At 33.7% G+C, this 23482-nt stretch overlaps 2 protein-coding genes and 1 non-coding gene across 11 annotated transcripts in view; all 3 read left to right on the top strand.

Moving 5' to 3' along the window:
- The window catches only part of Rnpc3 (RNA binding region (RNP1, RRM) containing 3), a 58780-nt gene that overhangs the window by 6886 nt on the left and 28412 nt on the right, over positions 1 to 23482 (top strand). For 3 of the 8 annotated variants that reach the window (XR_008216739.1, XR_008216741.1, XR_008216740.1), the window contains exons 4-15: positions 1084 to 1167; positions 1731 to 1842; positions 2673 to 2741; positions 3743 to 3885; positions 7353 to 7478; positions 8718 to 8872; positions 10674 to 10835; positions 12345 to 12439; positions 12546 to 12604; positions 14813 to 14945; positions 15535 to 15606; positions 16628 to 18464. Coding sequence is in view for 3 of the 8 variants with exons in the window: in XM_052732077.1 (XP_052588037.1) it covers positions 1084 to 1167; positions 1731 to 1842; positions 2673 to 2741; positions 3743 to 3885; positions 7353 to 7478; positions 8718 to 8872; positions 10674 to 10835; positions 12345 to 12439; positions 12546 to 12604; positions 14813 to 14945; positions 15535 to 15591 (1195 nt within the window). In the remaining 5 variants the exon portion in view is untranslated. Of the gene's footprint in view, positions 1 to 1083; positions 1168 to 1730; positions 1843 to 2672; positions 2742 to 3742; positions 3886 to 7352; positions 7479 to 8717; positions 8873 to 10673; positions 10836 to 12344; positions 12440 to 12545; positions 12605 to 14812; positions 14946 to 15534; positions 15607 to 16627; positions 18571 to 23482 lie in introns of those variants that run through there. The other 5 variants (XR_008216743.1, XR_008216742.1, XM_052732077.1 and 2 more) reach the window with 5 other exon arrangements.
- On the top strand, positions 5856 to 5958 carry LOC128106775 (U6 spliceosomal RNA). The gene has a single exon (XR_008216831.1). It is a non-coding gene; the product is annotated as a U6 spliceosomal RNA (small nuclear RNA).
- The window catches only part of LOC128106527 (alpha-amylase 1), a 53223-nt gene continuing 48087 nt past the window's right edge, over positions 18347 to 23482 (top strand). The window contains exon 1 of one of the 2 annotated variants that reach the window (XM_052732083.1): positions 18347 to 18464. The gene's annotated coding sequence lies outside the window, so the exon portion shown is untranslated. The remainder of the gene's footprint in view (positions 18465 to 23482) is intronic. The other variant, XM_052732082.1, reaches the window with a different exon arrangement.

Below are 23482 nucleotides of genomic sequence, written 5' to 3'. Positions count from 1 at the left end.
CCTATTCTACTCCAGTCCCCAGCTGCCCCTAGTGCCATCAGATTCCCCCCGTCCCCAGAAGTCAGGGAATCACGTAGAAGAGGAGGTAGAAAGATTGTAGGAGCCAAGGGGGAGATGGAGGACACAGCCCACAGAATCAATTAAGCAGGGCTCATAGGGGCGCACAGAGACTCAAGCAGCAGTCATGGAACCTGCATGGGTCTGTGCTAGGTCCTCTGCATATGTTATGGTTGTTAGCTTGGTGTTTTTGTGAGACTCCTAGTAGTGAGAGTGGAAATATCTCTGACTCTTTTGCCTTCTCTTGGGACCCTTTTCCTTCTACTGAGTTGCTCTATTCAACTTCAGTGTAATAGTTTTTTCCTTCATCCTTATTATATCTTGTCATGTTTGGTTGTTACCTCTTAGAAGCCTGTTCTTTTCTAATGACAGAGAGAAAGGGAGCAGATCCAGAGGGGAGGGGAAGTGGAGAGGAGCTGAGAAGAGTAGAAGGAGGGGACTATAATCAGGATATATTGTATGAGGAAAAAACTCTATTTTCAATAAAAGAAAAAAAATTACAGTATTTTAGTTCCAATCCTAGCATTTGCAGAGTTTCATTACACTAGTAGAGCTCAAAGTTTAATACCCAAACTACCTTCATCATCCAGGAACTTGACTGAATTACAACATCCTAGGCCTTTTAATGTAAGACCCAATGTTACTAGAATCAGAAATTTAAGAGATGAAGGTGAAAGAGGTAAGACCCTCCAAATCTGTAATTTTGTTTATAGATGCACATTAAAAAGATCTGAGTTCCCCAGTACCTGAATAATATAATGTGTATTTTAGTTTTCTTGGGATCATTTGAAATTGCCATACCATGTTCATAAACTGGCTATGGGGATTAAGTAGAGATTAATTATACTCTTTTTTCTCATCAGTGCTTATTTGTGTTTTTTTTTCTAATGAAATTGATTTCATAATGACATGTTTGAAAAGATTTTTCTTTTCTGTATACAGTTTCTCACTCTTTCTAAAGATAGTATCTATACAGTTTCTCACTCTTTCTAAAGATAGTATCATTTGTGATTCTGTATGTTCTAGATCGGATGACATTGTGGAAGATGATAAAGAGAAGAAAGAGCCTGACTTTTTAACAATAGAAAATGGAATTGCACCAAATCATGGGTTTGCATTTTTGTTATTTGTTATTATTCTGCCTTTGTTGCTGTGTATGTGTGTATATGTATATTATACATATATTCTGTAAGTAGGATAGTTTTTTTTTTTGGTTTTTCGAGACAGGGTTTCTCTGTGTAGCTTTGCGCCTTTCCTGGAACTCACTTGGTAGCCCAGGCTGGCCTCGAACTCACAGAGATCCGCCTGGCTCTGCCTCCCAAGTGCTGGGATTAAAGGCATGCGCCACCACCGCCCGGCTAGGTAGGATAGTTTTTAAAGTCAACTTTTTAATATGTCATGTATAATTTAATGTTTTGAAAAAAAGTTTTTAGGTATGAGTTTTTTTTCTTCACTGAATTTAATTAGGCATAAAGTGTGTTAAAGAGTTCAGGTCTATAAATGAACGCTGATAAGAAATGCTTCCATTTTCTTTAAGGTAATAGGAATATTAAATAAGATAAATGCATGACTGTTAACATTTTGGCAGCTTTGTGTGTTAATAGATTATCTAAAGTGAGTTACTGATAGGGAATTATTAAAATGTAATAAGACTATTTCTTCATTTTTTTTAGGCTGACTTTTCCTCTAAATTCATGCCTCAAATATATGTACCCACCACCTTCAAGTACAATCCTTGCAAATATAGTGAATGCTCTGGCAAGCGTGCCCAAGTTCTATGTGCAGGTATGCAGAGTCCACTTCACTTTCGCATATTGGATGAGGTTTATAACTTGGTATTTCAGATAACTGTGCTGATGCTGATGCTTGTAACATATTTATAACATAGGAAACTTACTAATTCCAGAGAGACAGTGTTCTATTTAGTGTTTTAAATGTGGTGAATTGTCACATGCTACTCTCAAATAATAACTTCATAAATACAGTGAATGGATACTAATAGAGGGCTACATTGGATGATGTACTTTGTTATAACTGTTACTTGAGTGTAGCACTGACTTATAGAAATCCTTAAAGAAAAGGTATTGGTTTGGCAAATGCTTGAAAAACTTGATGGTAATATGTTACTTCTTAGAATTATAAAATATAGATGGTATGTATTTTCTTTGTTTCATGGTCTCCCAGTAAACAAGGACAATTGTATGAGAACATTTTCATAGGTTTTTACATTGTAAGACCATTGTATTCTTAGTAATAGGAATTGAAATCAATGTATTTGTAGAAATGAGAAATATTGTAGGAGGATCAAGGTTCTGATATACACTGGTGCCTTATTTTCTCTTGTTTTAAGAACTATGAAGGCCAGAGAGTGACTGGTTTTTACTACATTAATCAAGCGTGTTTTTACATGCTGGATATAGTAGTACAGGCCTTAAATTCCAACACTGAGAAGGCAGAGGCAGGAGGATCTCTGAGTCAAGATCAGCCTGGTCTATGTAGTGAGACTATTCTTAAAACAAAAGAATGTTTTTCTGAATTTTTTTAATTATGTAAAATATACGAGATTAATCATGACTTTAATTCCATGTGACTTTTAAATATTTTGCTCCTTTAAGGTGCTTCATCTTATGAATAAAATGAATTTGCCCACCCCATTTGGACCTATTACTGCACGACCGCCTATGGTAAGAAGTTCTTAGAGTTTTGGAAGCCACCATTTTCTTTCCTGAGTGGTAAATGTTAGCAGTTTTGTAACAACTTTGGATATGCTAATAGTAAAGTTGAGAACTGAAAATGGAAGAAAGTGAGACTATGGAAGAATCGCTTTCATTAATAAAGCCAAAATTTCTTCCAGTTTTCTGTCCTTTCATCCCAAATATCATATTATCCTGTAAGTAAAAGATAATTTTATTTAAATGAATTATCTAAAAATTTGTTGCTGTGGTTTAAATTCAGATACAACTAACTTCATTTGGAAAGGTAAATAAGGTTGCTAAAAGTTGTTCACTAATTTACATAGTAGGCTGTCAGCTCTTGAAGTTATTTCACAGTGGTACTCTGTATTTATCAATAGTATTAATGGAAAATTATTTTGTCTTTTAACATACAGATAAAAGAGTTTTCTTTGAAGTTGACTACTATTCTGTTGTATGAATTACTAGCTTTCTAACTTTTATTATGATACTACTGTACTTGTTGCTTAGAAATTTATTAAGGTAATATTAGATACTATTAATACAGTAAGTCATGTCGTCATGGCCATTCCATTTCAAATAATAGGGAAGGAGGGATGTTTTGAGTCATTCATAAGACCCAAGTTGTCTTCATTATGTGCCTATCCATGTTGTTTAGAACATACTGTAGATTAGAAAGAGGGAGGATTACATGTAGACTTTAAGTTCTTATTCCATGGGGTAATTTACATGGTGAAATACAAGGTATATTTCCAAGTTTTATATAGTTAGATGGCTAAGGAATATAGAAGACAAAACTGTTACCATCGAATAGTCTACCATCACAGATATTTTCTGAATGTACATTGAATGTATCGAGGAAGAGAAATAAGAATCAAGTATTTCTGTGGCATGAGAGTCTGTTCATGAGAATCAAGAATTTATACAAAATAATTTGTGTACTCTGTAAATATCATTAGTTTCCATAGTGTTTGTTTTGTTCTTTTAAATAGTATGAGGACTATGTGCCATTGCATGCACCCCTTCCTCCTACATCACCTCAACCACCTGAGGAACCTCCCTTGCCAGATGAGGATGAGGATTTATCTAGTAAAGAATCAGAATATGAAAGCAGTGATGAGGAGGACCGACAGAGGTTTGTGATATGACAGATATGACTTATTTTTGTTCTAAGAATAAGAATGTGGAAAAGACTTGCTCTTCCTATATTTCACATGTAATTTATTCAAAATTAGACTGCATTAAATTGTATCTCAAACCTCCCCAAGATCTTGAGCATATGCAGTAGCTCAGTGAATACTAGGGTCTTTGAAAAAGTTTTTGGATAAAGAATAATTTTTTAGATTGATGATCTTAGTATCATGGAGTACAATTGAGCCTCATTATTTATGGTTCTGTATTTGTTACTTTGCTTGTTAAAATTTTAGTAGCTCCGAAATTACCTTTGGTCATCTTTAAAAAGAAAAATTTCATTGTTTTCCTAACTTGTAATTTTTTTTTTTACAAGGGCTTGATGTATTTATAAGGTGTTTCATAGATAAGAATATAAACAATGTCCTGAAAAACTAGCACACTTGACACATAGGATCCTAAATGAGATACAAAGTGGCCAGTTGTTAGTCAGCATATCAGCATTATACTGAAGTACCTGAGAGTCAATATGAAAAACAAAATTGTCTTTGGCTCACAGTTTGGGAGGGTACAGTCCATGACCAGCCAGCTGTGTTCCCACTTCTTTATATCTCTGGTTAAACAGTCCATCATAGCAGATCACAAGACAGCACAGGAGTACTCAACTTAGAACCATAAAAACAAGAGAAATGAAGACATCAGGGTTCCACAACCTCTTTGAGAATATATCCTAAGTAACCCAAGGGTCCTCAGCAGCTTCTACCATGTTTGAAATCAAGCTTTTCACAAATAGGCCATTGGGAAATAGTTCATATTCAAATTATAGCAGTTATCTCCTACATTCTTGTTTTAATTCTCATACTAGTCACGTGTGTCATGTTTTTTTTAATGGTCTAATTTCATTTGTTTTTCATACTTTTGTTTTATTACTAATTAATACATTCAAAATGATTTTCAGTTATAAAGTTTAACTGTGGTCTAGTGATGTTAAGCTCAAGGAAACTAAACCTTACAGAGAAAATTGGGCCAAAGTTGTAATAGCATTGAATATATGTTAAATCATTAATATTTGTTAAATAAGACATCTCTTGCATAAAACATAGTTGTATATTATCATCTGATCATATACTATAAGCAGTAAGGAAGATAACCCACATTTCTTTGGATATATTATTTTATTCACTAATTATTCAGTGTTTGTCATGACTTCTATAGAAAAAAGCTTCTTAGATAATAAGCATTAATTGGCTTCATATTTTGAACAGCTGATTGCCCTATACTCTGTCCTCTTGAGAATGATTTCTAGAGGAACTTTGGAAGTTCTCTATGCATAACCATTCATGCTAGTTACTGCCGTCATTCGTTGACCTGGAGATGCTACATGTTTATTTAAAGTTTCTGTTAAAAAAATAATTGTGTATTCCTTAACAGTTTTCTGGCTTATAACTAAACCTATCTTAGTACAAGAATTGGCCAAACATTTTCTTTGTAAATCCAAAGAAGAAGTGCTTTTACTTCGTGAGTGAGGTGTGGTGTTGGTCACATATCACAACTTCTCTCATGGCAGGAAAGCAGCCATATTTATACCTCATGAATAGGTGTGGTGTGTTCCAGCAAAACTTTATGTATATACAAGAGCGGATAGCTAGCTTGATTTGGTCCTTGGGCCAACCCCTACCTTATGTTAATTAATGGGTAATGACGTGAATCTTCACTAACTATGCAAAAAGTCACATATAAAAGGAAGTATTAGTATGAGTCAGGACCCAAACAGAGACTTGGAAAACATATTTAATCAGCAACAGTTTTACTAAGCCATTGCCCATCTAAATAGTGGTTTTTCTTCTCTTTGGAAAAGTCAAATTGCTGGTGGGACTCAAACTACTAAGTAAGATGGATAGAATCTTTTTGGAAGGGAGATATTTAGCAAAGCAGGTAGTTCTTCATGATAATCTATCTCACTACAAGCTAGTAGAGCTCTCTTCGGCAGCACATACACTAAGATTGGAACGATACAGAGAAGATTAGTGTGACCCCTGCTCAAGCTGAAGAGTAATATAAAATATTACATTTTGTTAATTATTCTCTTAGATAATTTAAAAAATTTTTAATAAACTTGTAGTGCTATTTAGGAATACTTTAAAAAGTAAAAGTAGTAATCCTAATTATAAATGCTCTAGTATTCTAGACTAAACCCATTTTAATTTTTGTAAGTTTCTAATTAGAAATGTAGCATGAAATTCTGCCTAAAATTCATCTTGAGTCTTAAGAAAACAAATCCAATTTCTAATGCATATTTTTATTACCTGCTGGGAATAAGACAAAATTTTTAAGAAATATATTTAGGTGTCAAATATTTATTAATTTTTTATTATATGCCTGGTCTTGTTTTAGAAGGTTGGTATATTTTGGGTGGATAATTTTAATGCTTAGCGTGTGTTTTGAATATTCAAATGTTTGTATTTTTAATAACATTTTTATTGTGTTTGGTTTGGAGACTTCTAGAAACAGTCCTACTCTTTAGCCCTAGTTGCCAGGAATTTGCTATATATACTGAGCCAAGTTTGAAATCTTCCTTCCACTGTTCCTTGAGTGCTGGATTACAACCATGTGCTACCGTGCTCAACTTTTTAATGCAAGTTTTTATGAGACTTGATTGTTGTGAAATTTCCTACTATGTAGTATATGCTTATACTTTCACCTGTTTATTAGAAAAATAGCCTAAAATATTTAACCCCACCCACCTTTCTATATAATGTGTTGTATGTGTATATCCATTTTACCTTCAAGTTTCATAAATGAAGCCCTGAGAGAGTTGTACTGAGTTGTTTTTAATTGCTTCTTTGTGACAGATACCAAACTATCCAAATAGGATCCATTCTAAATATTAACTGACCAGAGTCATAATGGAAGAAAGTTGTATATGAGATAACAGTTGTCAGTTTCTACTTGTTACTTATAAGCAACTTTAGTATTTGGCAACTTTTTTCTTCAACTAAATATGATGGAGAAATTAATAAATATGGTGATGCTAATGAGGTAATAAAAGAAATAATGATCAGAATAAGGAATTTCTAGACATCTAGTCATGCACAAGGAATTTATGGAATACCATTGGGACGCATCATTCATATTCCATAGGAAAACAGGTTAATAAGACAGAATGCTTAAAAATAGGAAGGGAAAATGTCCTGAATTTTTGTTACATTGTTTTGTAAGGATACACCAAAATCAATGATAAAACACTAGACAGACTCTCTAGTCACTTTGTGTAAATATTTTAAATGCATGGTTTTATTAAAAATAAGATTTAAATGGTACAGGTCAATTTAGAATGTGAATTTTGTTCATATTGATTATGCTTATTGGTGGCTTTAAAGTTATCCTAATTAGTTTTAAATATATTCGTATTAGAGATATAAACTATATTCTAGAATATCAACTCTTGTTTACCTTCCCTTTTCTTAACAGAATGAACAAACTAATGGAACTAGCAAATCTTCAGCCCAAAAGACCCAAAGCCACAAAGCCACGCCAAGTGAGAAAAAAGCGAAAAATAAAGGATATGTTGAATATACCTTCGTCAACTTCACACAGGTAGTTTTATGTATACTTATGAAATGAGGGTTGTTTGTATGTGCTTTGATTATTCACTTAACTCATTATTCTTCAGTCTGGCAGTTTGTCAGTTTTCTTACTTGATTACTGGGTTTCTGTTTGCCAAACTTAGGAAGTTTTCAAAATTCTATTTGTTTACCAGCATTTAATAATATTCAGTATTCATTTCACATTCGTATCTTCTCTTATTAGGCATATTTACTATTTCTTACTAGTGATTGCAATTTTAACTTCATTTAACTCTTCTACAAGTTATGTTTTAATAGAAATAATCTTATGTGGAAATTATGACACCTTAACCTCTTTCTGTGTTGACATGGCAGTCCCATGCTTTTAACTCTTAATGCTAAACAGCAAAAACAATGTAAGCCACATTTTCTAGTAGCCGTACTACACAGTAAAAATGAGCAAATCAAGGCTAGTTATAATTACTTAATCCATTATACTCAAAATATTATTTCATCATACAATCTGTATAAAAATGTTGAGTAGTTAGACATTTTTCTTTATAGAAATTCACTATCTACTTGTAGCTAGTCACTGTTAAGTTGCATACCACAGCACTGATTACACAGTATACAATATATACTGTATTAAAAATACTGCCAGATGATGAGGTATATACCTGTAATCCTAGCACTTGGGAGAGGGACACAGATGATTTGAAGTTCAAAGTAATTCTCTGCTACATCTACCAAGCTTACTCCTGTGTTAAATGGTCTGGCAAGGTGCTTTTATGGGAAAAAGTTCTAGTGGCTAGTGGTGATGACTAGAGTTTGATCCTAAATATCCACATGGCGGAAGGAAAGAGCTATCTACTACAGTTTGTCTTCTGACCTAAAAATGTTCCTCACCACACATAAAAAATAAATGACAAACAAAAGTTATTCTTTTACACTGACTGAACAAGTGCGCACCTCCCTGTCCCTGGTAAATCTGCTGTTTAAAATAAATAGATAAGTCCCAACTTCTTTATTTACCAAATGATTTTATTTATTAAACTTTGATTTAACCGCAGTTCCCTCATTTATAAATTAGGTGTTTAATAGTACCATTACCATCTGTTGAGCTTTATTGGAGTACTAAATCTAGTCAGTTTGTGTAGTGCCTAAAATGTATAGAATATTTTATCATCATGAGCTTTTTAAATTTAAAGAAAATCTGAAATAATGTTCTTAGAATTTTATTTTAAATAATAATCTTATGATTGTTTATAAGTACCAGTTTGCATCCTGTGCTGTTACCATCAGATGTATTTGACCAACCACAACCTGTAGGCAGTAAAAAAATTGAATTCAATATATCTACCAACATGCCAGCAGCATTTAAGAACGATTTGGAGAAGGAACAGAACAATGAGGAAAAACATTCCGGTAAGAAAACTTTAGTTATTTCATACACTTGACAACCTTTTTTTATGTTAAAATCCAATTTTATAGTAGTGTTTGTCTGCTTTACTTGAAGTATGCAGTTACAGACTGAGGCTGTAGCTCAGTTGGTAGAGAGCACGCATAGAGCTCTGGGTTAGTCACCAGTACTTCTTAAACTGAGCAAACTTGTAATTCCAGCCTCATTCTTTTTAATTTGTTGAGTAAATACTAGAGTATATTTCTTGTTGCATGTTTGATTACTTTTTATAATAAAGAATTCTAGTAAGGACTGTATATGTAGTGAGTGAACTTTTAATTTCTTTTTCCGTTTTTTGTGCATAGTAAGTAACAATGTATTGCCTTTTGAGTTAGCTTTATTTTATGTTATTTTTTTAGATTTATTTATTTATTATGTATACAGTGTTCTGCTTGCATGAATGCTTGCAGGCCAGAAGAGGGCACTAGATCTCATTATGGATCGTTGTGAGCCACCCTGTGATTGCCGGGAATTGAACTCAGAACCTCTGGAAGAGCAGCCAGTGCTCTTAACTGCTGAGCCATCTCTACAGCCCGAATTAGCTTTATTTTTAATGTTTCTATTTTTCATTGTTTCTCATTTAACGGCTAGTCACCTTTCATTAATATTCTTTTAGTATAATTGATAAATAAAAATTAAACACATTTATGGGATACAATTATATGCTCGAATAAAACGTTCTATATGTTTATGAAAGGCAGTCCATCATCCCATTCTGTATCAGTGTCAAAGCTGTAATTGTTGGATAGTAGAAACATGAGGTCTTTTCACTGTTTTATGTTTTTTGACTAAAGATATTCTATTTGTATAATATATATCCTATATTAAGACTTTTATAATCTTATATGTAACATGTTTTGCTTCATTTCCCCAGCTAACTTTTGAGTTTCCAGTGCTTGCTTTTATTTGGAGGACTTCTAGTAGTACTTAACCCTATTCATCATCCAACATTTTTTTGCCAGTTCTAGTCAGTTACTGCTAATGCTAAAATTCATATTTTTAAAATTTAGTGTGTTGCTATCTAAAGTAAAATGTTAACTTGAAAAATACTTAGTTAAATAATTTTTTAAGTATGAAATAGTTGTCCATGAAGGATGAACATTATTACTTACTTTTCCTGGAGCGGTGGGGAGGGGGTTAATGGAATCTTTTTGTATCCCCAAATGGAACGAACTCTTTTGTTCTGTTCATTTCAGCCTAACATGTTGACACAAATCTTCTAATTTATGCTGAAAGCAGTAAGATTGTACTTTTATAAAAGATTACACATTTATTTTACCATGTAGTTATTACTATTTTGGAGGGAGAGGTTAAACAATTAATTGTTACATACCAATATACACACTCTTATCTAACATTGAGCATTTTCATCAGATTCCCATTTGGTACATCAAATTGAGTATGCTAAAGCTTAATTCATTTTCTTTTCTCTTTGCCCCCTAACTAACACTACAAAGTAAGCCTTTGACTCTTTAGCTGTTGTCTATGGCTGTCTTCATGCTACAATAACAGAACTGAATAGTCAAAACCAAATTCTTGTCCTCGCCCACAAAACCCTAAACCACTATTCTTTGGACTTTACAGAAAAGATTAGCCTGCTTCTGTCCTGAGATACTGAGAAACACTAAAAATTACCCAATGATACTTTTGTAAATTGTACAGGAAAAGAAACCTAAAGTATGTTTTCAAACATGAGTGTTTTTTGGTTTGTTTCATTCATTCATTCATTTATTTATTTAATGACTGATGCTAATGTTGAACTCTTAGATTTACCAGATACTGGACTTGATGATTCAAATACAGGATTTGGAAAAATTTTCCCCAAACCTAATTTGAGCATCACAGAAGAGATTAAAGATGATTCTGATGAAATGCCCTCACAATGTATTTCTCGAAGGGAGTTGGAAAAGGGTCGAATTTCTAGAGAAGGTAATATAATCACATAAACCACCTCATAATCCATCTTGTATTTAGTGTCCTACTTCTATTTTTCATGTCTTACTGAAATTAGAAAACTCTATGGGTCATTTACATTAAGATGGGCACTTTAGTGTCTCTCTATAATTAGTTTGTTGACATTTCTTCTTTTAAAGACTCACCTAGTACTGGGGAAGTTCCTTACCATACAGTGCTTGCAGTAAATATTTGGGTAATCAATAAGTCTCACAAGTCTGAAGTTACATATTCTATATATAAAATAGCTGACAAATCATTATCATATAATATCTAAAGTCGATACAAGGTGATTATTAAAAATGGTGATTAGAAATCTGAATTTAGAATTTAATATTCCAATATTCTTTACTTTAAAATTTTTTTCATATATTTTAATAATTCTCTATATGACAAAATACCAGGACCAAGGCAACTTACAAGAGAAGCGTGTAGTTGGGTTCATGTTTTAAAGTCCATGATGGCAGAACAAAGACATCATGGTAGGAACAACTGAATGCTCATGTCTTGATCACAAACTGGAGGAAGAGCAAGCATACCAGGAATGGTCCTAGTCTTTAGAAATCTCAAAGCTTGCTCCCACTGACACCTGTCCTCCTCCAAGGCCACACCTCCTAATCCTTCCCAAACAGTTCTACCAACTGGGGACCAAGTATTTAAACATAGGCGCCCATAGGCCCCATTCACATTCAAACCACCACACTGCTAAATGATTTTTTATTTATTTATTTTTTAATTTAATGATTTGTCATTGTTGTTACAAGTACCTTTCTCCACAGTAATAAGGAATCAGCCTCCAATTAATATATTTGAATATAAAATCTAGTTTCCCAAAGCAGATAACTGGCAGTAAATATGAGGAACTGTTAGGGCTTTGAAGACTTTTGTCTGATATTTCTGGCTATTAATTTTGAATGCATTATTCTTTTTTGTTTTTTTTTTCTTTTAGTTTTTTGAGACAGGGTTTCTCTGTGTAGCTTTGCGCCTTTCCTGGAACTCGCTTTGTAGACCAGGCTGGCCTCGAACTCACAGAGATCCACCAGGCTCTGCCTCCCGAGTGCTGGGATTAAAGGCGTGCGCCATCACTGCCCGGCTGAATGCATTATTCTTATGTTTGAATATGACAGTGACTAGTGATTTGGGAAGTTCATTTTAAGCAGAATAGTTATATAAATGGTTGTCATCACATATTTAGGATTTTTAATAAAGTGACTCCTCTTAAAGAACCCTTAATCTGGTTTTGGGGACAAATTTTAATTCTATATAATTGAGAAATTTTAAACAAAAGTTCAGTTTTTTTATATAATTCATTTTAGATTTAATGAATAATTTCATATCTATTTGTATAATGTTACTATTACCTGTTAACATTTTCATGAAGCTTATTTTTGCCTTTTTAGCAGTTACAATTGAATGTTATTTTATTTAAAAAGTTGCTAATTGTATTTTAATTTTACATCTTTATTTTGCTTTGTTATTAAAAAGAAATGGAAAACCTTTCAGTTTTCAGAAGTTACGAACCTGGTGAACCAAACTGCCGAATTTATGTAAAGAATTTAGCTAGACATGTTCAAGAAAAGGTAAGGTGAAATTTGCAATTTGATTTTGTTATTGTACTTTTTCCCCCAGTTTTCTTATTTGTCTATTTTCTTCTTACCTTTTTTTATTATTACTTTCAAATTCTAGGACCTTAAATTTATCTTTGGAAGATATGTTGACTTTTCTTCAGAAACACAGCGGATAATGTAAGTGGCAGACATAATCTCAAATTATGTTTTAGCTGTTACAAATTCACCATGTTATGCTTGTTTTTTTTTTTTTTTTTTTTTTTTTAGTGCTAAAACCCACATGATGAATCATTTGTTCTCTTACATAAATGTCTTTTTAGAAGTATAGAACAGGAATAGATGAATTTCTATATAAATGAGCAAATAAAATTTTTAATATTTTAAATCAGATATTTGTTACAACTGTTCAATTTTTCCTAGTATGGAAGCTGATAAACTACATGTAAAGAAATTCTTATTGTTATATTCTGCTAAATTCTTATTTATACATACAGGTCTTCTAATATATTTTGTCCAAAGCCCTTTGACACTAAAGCATTGTTACTCAACTTTTCTTTTTTCTTTTTCTTTCTTTCTTTTTTTTTGCATTGCCTAATATCCACCTGGAGAGCTTGGTTCATTGGTTTTGTTGGCCCACCTCCAAAGATAGGTTTTCTAGTTGGGTCAGAGCTCATAAATTTGCATTTCTGAAATAACATTAGCTATTTAATTTCTAAGTAAAACCAATACTTTTAAAATCTTACCTGCCTGTGTGTCTTTTGGATATATTTTATGTTCATATGTACAAGTACATACAAGATATATATTGTAAAGATTATTTTCGGTATTTTCTTGCCTATAATTACAATTTGAGGTGAAAGAACATATCAATTTAGAAAAAGCTGTAGATCCCCAAATGATTGTTTCCTCTGAGACAAGTAATGATGTTTAAAAAAATTTCACTGCAAAAAAAAAATTGCATTGCATTTTCACGTGTGTTCACAAACATGCATAGATGGGTGGTTACACCTGTGTGTGTTTGTATGTGCCTCAGCACACACCCTCCTTTTTTAACTTTTGTTTGTTTGCTTGAGACAAGTGTTTATTATGGTGATACTTTATTTGTGCAGAAATGTGATTTTATTTGTATGTTAATAAATAATGTTGCCTAGGGGTCAGAGCTAATAACAAGCCATTTAGCAGAAGTCTGGCAGTGGTAGCACACGCCCTTAATCCCGATCACATGATAGGCAGATCTCTGTGTGTTCAAGGACACCACCAGCATGGAGACACATGCCTTTAATCTCAATACCAACCATAGAAGACCTGGAGGTCTCTATAGACAGGCAGTGACGAGGAGGTCATGTGGTTGGGTTTTCAACCAATGAGAAGGCAGAACAGAAAGTCAATAAAAAGACAGATACATAGGAAGTAGGTCTCTTCCTGACAGGAAAGACGACAGCGACAGTGAGGGGTAAGAAGGTGGTTTTGATCTTAACTCTTGGCTGCTGCTCTGACCTCTTGGGCTTTTAACTCTGCATTTGGCTCTGTGTTTCTTATTTAATAAAACCATTGAGAGTTACATCACAGTTTATATTGGCCTAATACTCACCAAGTTGTGAAGATGGCTCATCTGGCTGGCCAGTAAATCGGGGCCATCTGTTTCTACCTCCCTACCTCTGCAATTATAAGCATATATCACAATGCTCAGCTTTTTGTTTTATGTTTTTGGGGTTTATAATATTAGATCATGTTCTCACTGTAAATTGCAATCTCATTTTTATAAATAGCTTTTAAAAAGTTATCTCTTGAAAATGTTTATATATGTTGTACTGTATAATAAGATACTGGGAGAGTATACTAGGAATAATGTGTGACTTTATCCTTATGCTTGGAAGAGTCATTCTTTGTCCACGTACCATTAATAAAATGATAGCTTTGAGTATCTGTTAAGTATCTACCGCTTTGATCTCTAAATGCTTATAATAATGTAAATTCAACAATGTAAACCACTTATGTGGTTTACATGTAAATCACTTGAGTATATAATATTGAACTCATTGCAAGTTGTGTGATAAAAAAGATTAAATAAAAAATTTGAGCTTGCTTTGTTGATAATGTAACTCTATTAGAACCCTGGATCATAGTACAACAACAAATTAAGAGTTCGCTTTTATATTTGCTAGTGATATAATTTTAAAATTATGAGCATAATATAATTGTTGCTTGTTAAGATTAATACAAAATAGAATTTTAGAATATCTAGTTTTAATACTTATCTAATAGTTCTGTTGTTACATTGAAATGGCCAAGTTGTGGATTGTTAAAACCTTTGACCCATGGTTTTAAAATTGATATGCTTTAAGTCTTAATTACTTTTTTTTTTTTTTTTTTTACTACTTCTAGGTTTGATATCCGCTTGATGAAAGAAGGACGCATGAAAGGACAAGCTTTCGTTGGACTTCCAAATGAAAAAGCAGCAGCTAAAGCCTTAAAAGAAGCTAATGGCTATGTTCTTTTTGGAAAACCCATGGTGGTTGTATCCTTTAAACCAATCCATTCTAAATTCCTGGGGTTTTTAGCAGTGGGGTATAAATAATTAATTTCAAGTTACCATTTATAATAATTGTCAGCAATTGTTATTCAAGGTTGCATTTTTACTTAACAGTTCAATGTGCCTTAGATCAGATGACAGATTTTCTTAATCATTATTGGAAAATAATATAACTTTTGCAATGTAAGGAAAAGTTCAGCCAAGTTTATACATTTATTCAGCTCTGAATTATTTCCTCATGTTAACGTCAAGACATACTATCTAGAAATATACTTGGGGTAACTGGAAGGGATTCCACTGTAGTTTTATTATAATTCACATTTCTGCTTTGGTATTCCAATGTCCAAAATATATCATTGCATAACTGTCTTGTAGTAAATTCAAGTTTTAAATTAGAATTAGTGAGGGTACAGGTAAAAAAAGGGACAGTTATAAAGAATTAGGAAAATAATTTTAGTGCTATTTTCTATATTAGATACTAGAACTGTATAGTATGTATTTTTATATATTAGAATTTGATGATAAAAAAAATTCACTTGTGTTCTCGATGGAAGCCTTAATTTTAATGCATTAGCAGTTTGCTCGATCTGCTAGACCAAAACAAGACTCTAAAGAAGGAAAACGAAAGTGATAGGAATGGGTAAAGGTAAGTATGGAGAAAACAGTAAAAGATACAAGGAAGCATACAATCTTATGGGTTACTAATTCAGATGTATTTTATGAGTTTTTAAGAAAATTGCGGTGTATATAGTTCATTCTCATTAACTTCAAAATTATAACTAGAATAAAGTCAGTTTGTATGTAACAATTTTAGAGAATTTTGTAAAGGGAATGTATTGCTTGTTATTTTGTATATGTTCCTGCATGATAATGTTTTTAATTTCTAACCTATGTTGTACTCACTTGGAGAGCTTGATAAAAAGAGGTTGCTGGTCCTTCCCTCCAAGAGTTTCTGTGTCAGTAGTTCTGAGGTTGGTGACAGGTAGTCCCATTTATCCTGTTATTAAGGAATTTCTCAGCATGCAGTAATTGCAGTGCTGAAAGGGGCAATATCATGGAAGCCAGGACTAGTTGGGTATTCTTACTGACATCAGACCAATTGCACAGTCATTGAGTTCCTAGGTGACAGTGAGGTGTTTGGTCAGGGACGGCACTGAAAACTGAGGGAAACAGTTACTACAGTTCTACAGTGCTGTGTATTTAGAATGATTAACATTCTTTACAAACACGATTTTGAGGCATAATTTATTTGGAGCACACTGACTACCTATGTAAGTAAGTAAATGATTTGAAGTGGTAGAGCTGTAGACTTTAAATTGTTGGGATATTTTGGGAAATGAGTGGAAATAGTTCTTTCTGAGTTCTTTGGGTGTGAGTTAGAGATATTTTACTTTTAGTTTTTCTACTCTTAGAACCTGGAAGAACATGAAAATAATTGGTCAAAATTGCTGTTTAACTGGGGAAAACACTATAAAAATAGAAAGATTCGCTTAATGTTGACTCTCTGAGTTTCTTGGAGTATTTCGGTTTTCTTTCAAGACAATCAGATGTCTCATAAGTACTGTACAGAAAAAATGAAGAATTTCAGTCTGTTTAGTAAATCGTTTATAAATCTATTTGCTACCAAGTAGAAAAAAAATAAACTACATTCTGCTGTTCTTCTTTAGAAGCATTCCTGCGTAAATACTGCTGTAATACTGTCATACAAGTGTATCCTTTCTTGTTGTATCCTTTTTGGGGCAGTGGTTTTGTTTCTTTTTGTTTTCTAGAAATGCTTTGTCTTCCTTCTATCATTTATCCAGATTAAGCAAAACTTTTTATACTTCATTCAAATGAAATGGTTCTCAAGTTAGTTTTGTAGCCTGAACAAATATTTTACATGTATTCTAGATTCACTGTTTAACTTTCTATGTTGTCATATAATCAAGGAGTTTTTTTCAGGGAAAGTTAGTGAATCAGGTCACTTAGTGTATACCTATGTTTGACTGCAGAGTGTGGTAGTGTTTCTTCTCTGTTGGCTTTCTGTTTCCTGGCATATCCCATTGAGGTATCGTTCTAGTTTCATTTCCGTTGCTGTGACAAATACCCTGACCTAAAGCAACTTAGGGAAGAAGGGGTTTATTTGTCTTATAATTCCAAGTTACTGTTCATTGTTGTGGGGAAGGCAAGGCATGAGTTTAAAAGCTCATATCTGCAGTCGAGCAGAGAGAGAATAAACATATAGATCCTCACTTGCTTAGTCTGAGCTAGCTTTTTGTTCTCTTACACTGTTCAGGGTCCCCTTTCCTAAGGAATGGTGCTACGCAAAATTGGCTGGATCTTGCATCGGTTAATAATCAAGACCATCTTATGCCCTCAGACCAGCATAGTCTAGATAATGGTTTACTAGGACTGTTTCCCCAGGTTATTCGGTGTTGTGTCAAGTTGACAAGGCTATCCAGCAGAGTTGTTCTATATAACATGTTCTAAAATTTGACTGGGAAAGGATCTTTTTTCCCTTTATTAATAAGTATATTGAAATTAACAAAATTCTATAAAAATCTCAAAGTAGAGTAACAGATACCACATCGACAGTCTAAATGAAATGTCTTTGACAAGTGGAAGGATTTCTCTTACTCTTGGTCTTTTTAAAACAAAAATGAAAAATTAAAAACCTAGATTTAAATATATATGTATGTATATATAAATTTTGATGTACATATATAAATTTGAAAAGAATAATAAGTAAAACATGTTATACTTCAGATAGCTTAGTAAATTATCTTGTAGAAATAAGAACAGTGATTCCAGGCTGTATGATGACTAGAATCTTTCAGAACAGTTAGTCTCAAATTTTCCTGCACACTTAAATTCTGATAACTCTAAATTAGGTAATAATATATTACCCGTTTTCTGACTTAGAGTTTGATTCTAGTATATTATTAATATAGAGGAAGAGTTTCTATGTATAAATATTTTTAGACTTTTATCTTAGAACTATAAATCAAAATCACTTGAAATTACGCCCAATATAATTTTAAAGGTTCCCTTAGTAATAGAAAGGACCACTGACAAGTTTAGATGCTACTTAGTTAAAGTGATTGGCCATTGCATACCAACTTAGTCATACAATGTTTTTTTAGTAGTAAAATAAAAATCCTCAGCATTTTGTCGGAAATGGTGCTAATATAAGTGCTATAAAACTACTCAAAATTCTCTTATTTGTCACCCTAATATTAGAAACTTACCAAAACTGAGATTATATTCTCTTGATATACACAATTGAATTAGTTTAGATTTAAGTATTATAATATTATAAGTAGCAGTCATTAATATATATTTTGTTGTGCTGACATGATTCACTAATTTTCTACATATAAGTATTTGGGCTTTTTAAAGTTAATGAATTGAATTATTATTATTTTTAATGGGCTTTTGTGGTGTTTTAGGTTCCTTCTGAATTCTCTGTCTTTCAAGTACTGTGGAACTATGAGAGAAGAAATTGGCCATCTGGACCTTGGAACTGTGCGTAACAACTTTGAAAGCATTCAAAAGTCTCATATCTTCACATTAGTGTTTGGAGATATTTTATAATAGTTTATTGCATATATAATAAATTATTTTCTTCTCAGCAGTGTCGATAATTTTTTATTACTTGTTTATATATCTAAGGAATTGTTACTTAGCAATGAATATGAACTATTAATTTTTTAGTACTAACTATACATTTTCCTTTATGATTCTTAATACTTTTATTTTTCATTCTTACCTATATACAATACACTTTTACACATATTTTTACAAGTATTATTTAGGCAATTGTTTTAAGAAGAGTTTCAATTTTTATTGAGACTATCACCGCCCCCTCTCCTGATAATGGTAGATTTATCTGTTATAAAGTGTTAATATTTGTGACCATTTCTAACCTCTAATTTGAATTTTATATCTGTAAACTTAATTTCTGTAGAACCATTGCTCAAAGATAGTAAATTATTTTGTTCTGTTAGTAAAATTTATTTTTGGTAGAAGAATTAGATTTTTACAAAAGTTCTTATTTGTCACCTGTGAATATACCTTTATATAGAATATACCTTTACCTTAGAGCGGCTCCCCAGAGGCTGGTTGTGGTGGTATTGTGTTCCCCAAAATATTGTGCACCCTAATAAACTTTTCTGGGGTCAGAGAACAGAACAGCCACTAGATATAGAGGCCAGAAAATGGTGACACACACGCCTTTAATCCTAGCATTCCAGAGGCAGAAATCCATCTGGATCTCTGTGAGTTTAAAGCCACACTGGAAACAGCCAGGCATGGTGACTCATGCCTTTAATCCCAGGAAGTGATGGCAGAAAGCAGAAAGGTATATAAGCTGTGAAAACCAGGAACTAGTTGGTTAAGATTTCAGGCTTTGAACAGCAGTTCAGCTGAGATCCATTTTTGGATGAGGACACAGAAGCTTCCAGTCTGAGGAAACAGGATCAGCTGAGGAATTGGTGAGGTGAGGAAGCTGTGGCTTGTTCTGCTTCTCCGATGTTCCGGCGTTCACCCCAATACCTGGCTCCATTTAAGATTCCTGCTACAGCTGGTGCCGTCACCGATATGCCCTTGAGAATTATAGATTCTTTCCTTGTATTTATGGCATTGTAGAATGGGCAGAATGAAAGAATTCAATAAGAATTAGAAATAGAGGTGAACCCTAGGACATGCGGATAATGTTTAGCTGGTCAAATAGATAAAGAACCTTTAGTAGAGAACAAGAAGGAAAATCTTGAGATCTGCTGCAGACAGTAGACAAATACAGAAGTTCCTCAATGAGTCACTAAAGAAGATTAAGGTTTAGCTGTACACATGACCTGGATCAGAGTGAATGGTTAGATGGATAAAAAGAGAGATGGTATTCAGTAAAATGGACGAGAAGATTTTAATAAAAATTGAAAACAATTCTCTCTCAGGTAAATAATAAGTATACTCTTTGTATGTTCAGTTATCAAAAAATTTAATTGTTTTGTTTTGAAGTTATATGTGCATTATTAGTGTATTGCATTATTATTATATCATCCACTTAGAAGATAATTCTTAAAAGCTGTCTTTTTTTATTTGTTTTTTGAGACAGGGTTTCTCTGTGTAGCTTTGCGCCTTTCCTGGAACTCGCTTTGTAGACCAGGCTGGCCTCAAATTTACAGAGATCCACCTGCCTCTGCCTCCCGAGTGCTGGGATTAAAGGCGTGCGCCACTACTGCCCGGCAAAAGCTGCCTTTTAATTGGACAAGGGAAATAGGTTTTTAATGGGACATTTGTTAACAAGTTTTTTTTTTTTTTTTGCTTTTAAGATTGGCAAAGAAATTGGTTTGGTAATGGGGCTGATAAAAGGAAGAAACATTGTAGAAAGGAAAGGACTGTTTCTGAATTATAGATCTTGCATATAAGTAGAAAGGATAGTTTTAAAGAGGAACACAAGTAGCTCATTAATACTAATGCTGTGAAAGACATATTTTCAGCCTAGATACTTTTAGTTTGGTAGACCGTATTACATTTTTATTGGCATTAATTATGTTAAATTTTTGATGTTTACGTGGCAGATGCCTGAGAATATCATTCTTAAAGAAGGAAAGATTTATATCTTAAAGTTTCAGAGTTTAGTCTGTGGTTTCTGACTCCTATTATTTCTGGAGCTATGGTGAGACAATACAACATGGTTGAGGGCCATTTAGAACAGAATTGCTACATTGCAGCAGACAGGAACCTTAAAGAGACAAACTTGAAAGGGACATGGCAAGACACAGCTCTTAAGAAAAATCTACAGTGACCAATATTTTCCATGTAAGTTCCTTCTAAGAATTTACAGTACCTCTCAAAATAGTGCATTGAGTGTTGAAGTTCTAAGTGCTATCCTTGAATACAGGTTTAGGATGTGAATTTAATCAAAGGTGAGATTTTCTTAAATGAATATAACAAAAACTGAAGAAGAACCAGGGTCTTGAACATAGGAAGGATAATCCAAAGAATAAAGTGAAAAAGAGATTGAGATAGGTTGGGTGGTGACATAGGCCTTTAATCCCAGCACTCCTGAGACAGAGGCAGGTGGATCTCTGTGTTTGAGAACACTGGTCTACAAATTGAGTTCCAGGACAGCCAGAACTACACAGATAAAGTCTGTCTCAAAATGCAAAAGCAAAACACACATAAAAAGAGATTGAGACTGTAGAAAATAACATAATTATATACAGATTAATGGTACAGCTGAAGATGGCTTAGGGTTCTCTCCTAGAAGTTGGACTTGGAAATAAAGGAGATACAAGTAGGAATAGAATAAATAAAATTAGGAGTTTTTAAAATAAGCTTAATTTTGTGTTCATGTCCTACAATGGTAATACGAAGTTTTAGTCTTAAATAATACAAACATTATAATTGTGTTTTGGTTTTTTTTGTTTGTTTTGTTTTTCTGTTGTTTGTTTGAAACAAGGTCTTACAGTGGGACCTAGGCTTGCCTTGAGGTTATAGCCCTTTATCTCAGCCTCCAATGTGGAGATCTCAAGCATATACCACCTGTCCTGGAGGTAGTAGCATCAGGAATAAAATGCTTTGAATTTAAATACTACATTATAGCCTAAATTATAACATGAGGAGAATTATTTTATTCTGTGTCTCATTTCTATAGGGATAATAGTATCTACAATGTTAGTACCATAAGTTAGTATAAAATGTAAACATAAAACGGTAAGATTTAAGTAAGAGATTTTAGTTATGTTATCAACTTATTAATCTGTTCTCCATAGCTATAAGGAAATATCTGAGATTGAATAAAGTTTCTTTAGCTCATATCTCTGAGGGGCCAGGATTGGCTTTGACTGCCACTGGATTCTGATGGGGGTTCTATAGTAAAATGGCATCACCATCATTGGAAGGCGTGATTAGAGGGACAAATTGCAGTGAGGCAGAAGAGCAGAGAATGGATTTTGAAGGAGTGCTCTTGCCCTTTTATAACAATTATTTTGGGGGAACTAACGGGTTCCATGAGAAATATTCAATCCTTTCTGAGGATATATTCTTAGAGACCCAACCACCTAGCACCATGCTCCATCTCATACAAGATTCTATCACTTTAACATTATCACACCAAGGAATAAGCCACTAACATTAACCTCTTACAGGAAGAACTAAAACATGTCAAAACTAGTATCAAACTAACTCAGTTGTAAATTGGGTAAAGATCACAAAGTGTTCGAAAACTCCTTAGTCATCCTTCCAATTTAATTATCTCTGAGATGCCCTCTCTATTTACCTCCCTTTTCTCATCTAGAGCTTTGGGTTATTTGACAAGTTTAAGAAAGCATGTATGCAGGTATTAGGGTTCTCAAACTGAAGAGAAACCGTGACCATGGCAACACTTACAAAGGAAAACATTTAATTGGGGCTAGCTTATCAGTTCAGAGGTTTAGTCCTCTGAAGCTTGGTGGGAAGCATGGTTTTATGCAGACAGACATGGTGCTTGCTGGAGAAGGAGCTGAGAGTTTTACATTTGGACTGGCAGGCAGCAGAAAAAGTGAGCCACTGGGCCTGGCTTGAGCATTTGGAACCTCAACGCCTACCCCCAGTGACACACTTCTTCCAACAAGGCTACACCTACTGCAATAAGGCCACATGTCCTAATATTTCAAATAATGTCATTCCCTGAGCCTGTGGAATTCATTTTCATTGAAACCACCACACAGTGTAAGAGAAATAATAAAATTTGAACCTTATGCTCACCTCATCTCTGGAACATGCAGCCCAAGTTTGTTAGCCATAAAAATGCCTAGACTACTACATGAACCTTTTTTCTCCTGGATAGAACTAAGTCAAGAGTTGCCTTCCATTGTGCTATGAGTCATCCTGATGACAGTTCATTGTCATTATCTGTGAACCAAAACTAGAGTTGTCACAGAGGAGAAGTAGTGAAAATGTAATTTGAATCTGTAGAAAAGGAATGTAGACGAATTTCTAACTAGTCTTATTAAATAAGAAACCCCCGAATCAAAACAGAGGTAATAGCCAAAGAGATCAGAGCCAATAACCACGACTAGCCTTAGCTTACCACCATGCAGTAGCTTCCACAGAGCAAGCTTCCTCCTGTCTAAACTGAGCTTTATTGCCTTCCTGTTCTGCCTTCTCATTGGCTCTAAGCCCAGCCACATGACTTCCTCCTCACTCACTGCCTGTCTGTACAGACCTCCAGGTGTCTGGTTGGTACTGGGATTAAAGGTTTATGTCACCATGTTTGACTGTGTCCTTGACAACACAGAGACTCTGCTTGTCATGTGATTGGATTAAGGGTGTGGGCTACCACCACCACCTGACTTGTTTATGGCTCGCTTTGTCCTCTGATCTCCAGGCAACTTTATTTATTAACATATAAATAAAATGTCACCACAAATGAATACTCTGTTACTTTAACCAAGTCCCTTACTATTTAGTGGAAGAATTAGGCATAACTAGTTAAATGGAGGTCAAATAATGACACTACAGAGGGGAAGTTTTCTCTTAAATACATGACAAGGGGAATT

This window comes from Peromyscus californicus, unplaced genomic scaffold, assembly GCF_007827085.1.
Source record: "Peromyscus californicus insignis strain IS unplaced genomic scaffold, ASM782708v3 Scaffold_9__1_contigs__length_137607984, whole genome shotgun sequence".
NCBI lineage: Eukaryota > Metazoa > Chordata > Mammalia > Rodentia > Cricetidae > Peromyscus > Peromyscus californicus.
Note: the sequence above shows the minus strand (reverse complement) of the source record. Positions and strands in the feature narration are given on the sequence as shown.